Below are 7,500 nucleotides of genomic sequence, written 5' to 3' on the forward strand. Positions count from 1 at the left end.
TCGCTCTCTCTTTGAGAAAGACAAACTCCTCTTCTCTTTCCTTCTCTGCGCAAACATTCTGTTGTAAGTACCGGCCAGCCCCTGTGTTCGCTGGGGGTGTGGGAGGGGGCGGGGTGCCTCAGATGTTTGTGGCAGAAAGCAGGGCAGAAGAAAGTGACAGCACACCTCCTGCCGCCTCTCTGTCTCTCTCTCTGGCGGTGCAGCGACGGCTGTGACTTTGTTCTGTGTGTTTTTCTGCTGCAGCTCTGAGTGTTGTGGTTTGGTGTGTGTGTGTTTGTGTGTGTGTGTGTGTGTGCTGCTTGACTGTTAGTCAGCTTGTCTCTGTGTGTGTTTGTGTGTGTGTGTGATCCTCAGTAATGGTCTACAAGTTTGTCTTAACAACTGTGTTTTGTCCTAACAGCCCAGTCTGACTGTGTGTGTGTGTGTGTGTGTTAGTTGGAGTCTAGGCCATGATGTTGTCAGCGTGTCTTGACCAAATCTTCTGTGTGTGTATGTGTGTGTGTGTGTGTGTGTGTGTGTGTGTGTGTGTGTTTTATATCATGGCTTCTGTGTTTGTCCTGACCTTTTTCCTTGTGTCAAAGTGTGCTGTTTCCGTTGGGTTTTTTTTGTGTGTGTTTTTTTAACCCCTAGATCAATCAGGGAGTGATCTCTAACTTTAATTGAGCCTTTTCTTGAGATGCTGTACCTTTGTCACCCACTGGTCTTTGTTCTGGAAGGGGAGGATAATAAGTTTCTCGCTCACTATGTCTTGAATCACCGATTAAAAACGAAAGAAAACAAAAACAACAGATGGGAATGGTGCCAGTGTGATTTCTTTTCTGACCTCTCGTTCTTTTTACTGTATGTCTGTATATGCATAGGTTGTACTGTTCCAGCAGTTTGAAAAAAAACAAAACAACATTATAAGATGAAGACAATAATGTTTAAGAAGTCCGTAAGGAAAAGCAAGGATTGATGTCAGGATATTATGCTGTAGGGGAGGGAATAAATTAGGGGGAATAAATTCTTGGATCTCTTGAATGAGGTTGCTGTTGAATTTGAAAATGTAGATTATATGCTGCTCTAGACAGAAGACAGTTCTGTCATTCCAGCTTCATTCTTTTTGTGGGTTTTTTTTTGTGTGTGAAGTTTTATTGTTTACACTTTTTGTTCAGGTGACTGACTGATTCGATATGACTTATTCAATGGGTTTTTGAGTTGGATCGTTGTATGACAAAAAAGCTAGAGGGAAACGAACTGTTTCAAGCGGTATTTTATGCTATCTGCCCCTCTCCACCTGGAGTGTCCTTGATATATGCAAGGCTGTGCTTTAGCTGTAGGTGTGGCCCGGCTTTGATGTAGCTGCATGTCTTGGAGTATGTTTTTCCCAATACTTTGTGTACACGCACCACCAACAGATTGTACATTTTATGCATTGGAAACAACTGCAAAAAAGCAAAACAGCGCTCCACATTTACCTTACTTTAAAACAACAACAAAAATAAAACAAAACAGAACATTGTACATTTTATGCATTGGAAACAACTGCAAAAACGCAAAACAGCGCTCCACATTTACCTTACTTTAAAACAACAACAAAAATAAAACAGAACCCGCCCCCTCCCTCCTCCTTCCCCCCCCCCCCCCACGCCCTGATTTTCTTATATTTAGATGGTTTTTAGTCTTTTTTGAAGAGTGTTTCTGATTTGCTTTGTCATATCTATTAGTATCATTCTTGCTGCTCTAAAAATCAGCTTTGCTTTGTGTGTGTTTGTGTGTTGATGAGTGTTTTGACTAATATTGATGTCTTTGCAGCAGTGAACTGTTAACCTGAGTGTGTGTGTGTGTGTGAGGCGAGATCCTTGGCATTTTGAGCTCCCTGGGAGGACTGTTAACTGTGGTGTTTGGAATGTTAATCCTGTTTCCTAATGCATGTCAGGATTTGTATTGCTGTTCTAGTTATCAGTAAGCATTCCTAGTCCATTTAGGTGTCGTCTGTGCTGTGTAATTTTTGTTAAAATCATTTTTATATTAATCTTTTTTTTTTTTAGAAGTGTTTGTGTTATGTTTATCTAATGTATCCCCCCCCACACCCCTTTTGTTTATTCATTTATTTATTTATTTTTTTACATTATTGTCTTCTGGGATATGAAAAATTAGCAAAAGATAACTTTTGAGAGTGATTTAAGGAAAGATCAGGGTAAGAATTGTCACACACCTGTATTATATCATTATGTGTGCTGCAAGGTTAAGAAATCGGATGAGGTCTGTTACTGTTTTTAATGCATGCATTGAATTTGAGGAACAGTGACTTGTCTTTTCACCAAAGTAATGACTTGGAGATGGATTAGTTTGTTTATTTCACTGTATTTGCAAGTGTTTAAAATGAAGGGGGGATGGGGGTGGGGGGGGGGAAATGTAACAGTAGAAAGGTAAAAGATGACATCACTAGTATCTTTTGAACGTCATTATGTGAATAAGCATACTTCTGATTGTCATGCTTTGTCAAATGATGTTGATGAAAATCGTTGTGGTAAATGTTTGTTATCCATCAAAAGAAATATTGATTTAAAAAAATTCTGTTTTGAACAGTGTTATTGTGCACGGGTTCAAACGGCACTTGTGGTTGATTTCTGTACTGCATTACATGCAGACAGATTAATTTTCTGTGATCAGATAAGTGAAGCATTTGGCAGCACATGAACGTTGTGAAACTATACAATATTGCATTCTGAATAACATGTATAATAACTAATAAAGAATCAGTCATTGATGATAATTATGTTTGTCAGAATCTTCTTCATACACGGCAGAAATTTTCAAGTAATATTTCAAATATTTGTAAACTTTGTTTTGCATCTTTTTTCTTTTCATTTTTGAGAATTATGAATAACTGGATATGGTTTTTAAGCTTCTTGTATGACACAACAAAAACTGTCAGCTGAATGTGAAAAAGTGAATATATTTGAATGTATGCATACATCCAGTACTATTGGCTGAAACTGAAAAAAAATGAATATATTTAGATACATATATGCACACAGTCATGAAATATTATTCTTTGACCCAAAGTTTTTGATTCATCATTGTGCCAGATATCTTATAACAGTTATGGTCAGTTGAGAGCCAATTTTGATGCTAAGTGGAGGTTTAAGTTTCTTTGTCATAATGATAAGCAATTGATTAGTTGTCATGACTATTTTAAGCTGCCGTCAAAATAATAAAGAATTGAAAACTGTTGTCTGTATTTTGAGTTGTCGTGACCTGTTCACTTACAATGATGAAATCAGTTGTTGAACATTATGAACTGGTTAATCTGTTTTTGTGGCCAGTCGAGTCATCATCTTCTTTGTTAATGGGCTGCTGCGACTCCCACGCTTACTCACATTAACAAGTGGGCTTTTACCTGTATGACCGTTTTTACCCCCCCTGCCATGTAGGCAGCCATACTCCGTTTTCAGCAGGGGATCCTGTTGGTTATGTTCTTGTTTCCATAACCCACTGAACGCTGACTATGGATTGCAGGATCTTTAATGTGCATGTTTGATCTTCTGCTTGCATATATATATATATACACATGAAAAGGGTTCAGGCTCTTAACAGGTTTGCACATATGTTGACCTGGGAGATGGAAAAAAATCTCTACCCTTCACCCACTAGGCGTGGTGATCAGAATTCGAACCTGGGACCCTCAGATTGAAACCACTGGGCTGTTGCGCCCGTCTGACTAGTTGAGTTGTTGTGTGATGATAAGGTCAGTCTTTGTTATGACTTCTTCTTCTTCTGCATTTACTCGTATGCACACGAGTGGGCTTTTACGTGTATGACCATTTTTACCCCGCCATGTAGGCAGCCATACTCCGATTTCGGGGATGTGCATGCTGGGTATGTTCTTGTTTCCATAACCCACCGAACGCTGACATGGATTACAGGATCTTTAACGTGCGTATTTGATCTTCTGCTTGCATATACACACGAAGGGGGTTCAGGCACTAGCAGGTCTGCACATATGTTGACCTGGGAGATTGGAAAAATCTCCACCCTTTACCCACCAGGCGCCGTCACCGCGATTCGAACCCGGGACCCTCAGATTGACAGTCCAACGCTTTAACCACTTGGCTATTGCGCCCGTCTCTTTGTTATGGCCATTCAAGCTATTATGATTAGTGGTCTATGGCTTTGTGAACCGCTAAACGACATATGACACATGTCAGGGCCAACTCATTCACACTAGCTTGGTAGGCTGGAGGCATGCAGTGACACGCTGTGTGGGTGGGGCGGTGTGCAGGGCGCGTAAGGACCTGGACAACGAGGAGTTCATGTTCTTCCTGACTGGAGGCATCGGGCTGCAGAACAAGCTGAAGAACCCTGCCCCCTCCTGGTTGCTGGACAAGAGCTGGGATGAGATCTGCCGCATGTCCAACCTGCAGCACTACAAGAAGTTCAGGTACGTACTGTGTGTCACGGTAATGGGGGGGTGTTGAGGCAGGTGGGGTTTTTTTTGTTTGTTTGTGTGTGTGTTTGTGTGTGTGTGCGTGTGTGTTTTGTGCACATTTGTGTTTGTGTGTTTTGTGCACATTTGTGTGTGTGTGTGTTTGCATGCGTGTGTGTGTTTTGTGCACATTTGTGTGTGTGTTTGTGTGTGTGTGTGTGTGTGTTTTGTGCACATTTGTGTGTGTGTTTGTGTGTGTGTGTGTGTTTTGTGCACATTTGTGTGTATGTGTGTGTGTGTGTGTGTGTGTTTGTGTGTTTTGTACACATTTGTGTGTGTGTGTGTTTGCATGCGTGTGTGTGTTTTGTGCACATTTGTGTGTGTGTTTGTGTGTGTGTGTGTGTGTGTTTTGTGCACATTTGTGTGTGTGTTTGTGTGTGTGTGTTTTGTGCACATCTGTGTGTGTGTGTGTGTGGGTGGGTGAGGAGTGTACGTTTGTATATGAATGGGTGCGTTTCTCTGTGTGTGTATGTATTTTTGTGTGGCGGTTTTCATTCAGAATGTACCATCAGAAAACTTTCTTCATGTTGCGACGTTCGTGCCACAATGAACTCACCCAACCTTGTGTCCAAGCTTTGCAGTGGTGTCAGAAATTTTTCTCATTTCTCAACAGTTTTTTTTTTTGGTTCCCGCCAATGCATGAATCGCAAGGAGAGTGAACTAACTTCTACTGTATTTATGGGTGTGTCCACACCCATGATGGCCTAGAGGTAACGCGTCCGCCTAGGAAGCGAGAGAATCTGAGCGCGCTGGTTTGAATCATGGCTCAGCCGCCAATATTTTCTCCCCCTCCACTAGACCTTGAGTGGTGGTCTGGACGCTAGTCATTTGGATGAGACGAAAAACCGAGGTCCCGTGTGCAGCACGCACTTAGCGCACGTAAAAGAACCCATGGCAACAAAAGGATTGTTCCTGGCAAATTTCTGTAGAAAAATCCACGTCAATAGGAAAAACAAATAAAACTGCACGCAGAAAAAAAAAAAAAAAAGGGTGGCGGCTGTGGTATAGCGACGCGCTCTCCCTGGGGAGAGCAGCCCGAATTTCACACAGATAAATCTGTTATGATAAAAAGAAATACAAAAAAAAAAAAAAAAAAAATTAGGAGGAATGGCATGCCAAGGCTGTGAACTCCACAGGGTGAATGGGTGTAGGAAAAGTTTTCATCTGTCTTGTGTGTGTGTGTGTGTCTCTGTGTGTGTGTGTGTGTGTGCACACTGATTGATCGTGCGGTCGTTGACGGGTGGTGTGGTTGGCAGGGAGCAGTTTGAGAAGAACGTGGACAAGTGGCAGGAGTACTACAACTCCAAGGAGCCCCACAAGATGGAGCTGCCCGACCCCTGGCACTCGCAGCTCAACGAGTTCCAGCGCATGATCGTGCTGCGCACCATCCGCCCCGACAAGGTGAGGAGGCGCCGAATGATTGTCTTGTATTGTATTAGTGTTGTATTGTATTGTAGTACATTGTATTGTATTGTAATTCTCTTTTTGTTACAGCAGATTCCTCTGTGTGGAAATTCAGGCTGCTCTGCCCAGGGAGAGCGTGTCACTACACCGAGAGCGCCATCTCCCCTCCCCCCCCCCCCCCCCCCCCCCCCCCCCCTTTTTTTTTTTTTTTCTGTCTGCAAGTTTATTTGTTTTCCTGTCTTGACCCAAGGAGGAAGGTGGCCTAGTTGGTGACGTGTCCGCTTAGGAAGCGACAGAATCTGAGTGCACTGGTTCGAATCCCCACAGTCGCCAGTATTTTCTCTCCCCCTCCATCACCAGACCTTGAGTGGTGGTCTTGACGCTAGTCATTCGGATGAGACGGCAACATTCTCATTGACAGATGCGGATAGCAGTATAAGTTTGAATACAGACGGATCCCTGTCTTAACTGATGAAAAGTATCTATATCTAATGTATGTATGTATGTATATGTATGTGTGTGTATATATATATATACACACACACATCATAATATATATATATATATATACACACACACATCATAAACATGACTGTTGCAGATTGCCCTGGCCATCACGGACTTCGTCATGGAGAAGCTGGGCAAGAAGTTTGTGGAGCCCCCACCCTTCGACCTGGCCAAGTCGTACAACGACTCCAACTGCTGCACGCCCCTCATCTTCATCCTCTCCCCAGGTGCCGACCCCACCATGAGCCTCCTCAAGTTCGCCGAGGACAAGGGCTTTGCCGGCAACAAGTTCAACTCCATCTCCCTGGGCCAGGGACAGGTGGGTGGGTGGTGGTGGTGGTGGCGGGGGGAGGGGGGACGGAGGTGGGGGGGGAGGGGTGAGAAAGCAAGAGAACAAGGTGTTTGGACCAGCACCACATGAGACCCACTGCAGAAAAAAACAGGGTGGTTTCACTATAAAAAAAACAAAACAAAAAAAAACCTGCAGAAAATAGATGGAGAATTGTTGATTAAATCGGTCAGTCAAAGCTTCCTTTTTCCGGAATCCGTAAACAGTTCAGTTTAGAATGCGAACTGTTGCAAGCAAGAATGAACGAAATGAGAATGGTGTGTTGGTAAGAGGATACTGGTACCTGGTCACGCAGCGGAAGTAATCATTAACTTTTACCCGGAGTCGAATGGGTTAACACAGGACTCAGGATGGTCTGATTGATTGTTAGGCCATTCACTCATTACAATTATTGGAGTGAGCAATAGTAAAAGATTGAATTGACTAGAATGGAACTGTCATCATGGAATGGCATGTTTTTTGTAGTTTTTTTTAAATTATTTTTTTAATGCTTGAAACTTAAAAAAAAAGAGATAATTAGAGCAAAATCATTTGATTAGGCGCTGTATTAATGAACTTTAAATCATTATTATTATTATTATTTGTTGATCAACAGTGACCTCTGTGTGTGTGTGTGTGTGTGTGCGTGTGTGCACATGTGATGTGCAGGGCCCCATCGCGGCCCGCATGATCACCCAGGCCAAGGAGGAAGGGACGTGGGTGATGCTGCAGAACTGCCACCTGGCCGTGTCCTGGATGACGGCCATGGAGAAGATCTGCGAGGAGTTCA

General features: G+C 42.8%; 1 protein-coding gene across 1 annotated transcript in view; it reads left to right on the top strand.

Annotated features, from left to right (window-relative positions):
• LOC143299351 (dynein axonemal heavy chain 12-like) overlaps positions 1-7,500 on the top strand; it is a 127,156-nt gene that overhangs the window by 105,298 nt on the left and 14,358 nt on the right. The window contains exons 60-64 of the mRNA XM_076612485.1: positions 1-63; positions 4,268-4,426; positions 5,728-5,872; positions 6,477-6,701; positions 7,380-7,500. The exon at positions 1-63 is cut by the window's left edge and continues 78 nt beyond it; the exon at positions 7,380-7,500 is cut by the window's right edge and continues 59 nt beyond it. Of these exons, the coding sequence (XP_076468600.1) occupies positions 1-63; positions 4,268-4,426; positions 5,728-5,872; positions 6,477-6,701; positions 7,380-7,500 (713 nt within the window). The remainder of the gene's footprint in view (positions 64-4,267; positions 4,427-5,727; positions 5,873-6,476; positions 6,702-7,379) is intronic.

The sequence above is a fragment of the Babylonia areolata genome, chromosome 25, assembly GCF_041734735.1.
Source record: "Babylonia areolata isolate BAREFJ2019XMU chromosome 25, ASM4173473v1, whole genome shotgun sequence".
Classification (NCBI taxonomy): Eukaryota; Metazoa; Mollusca; class Gastropoda; order Neogastropoda; family Buccinidae; genus Babylonia; species Babylonia areolata.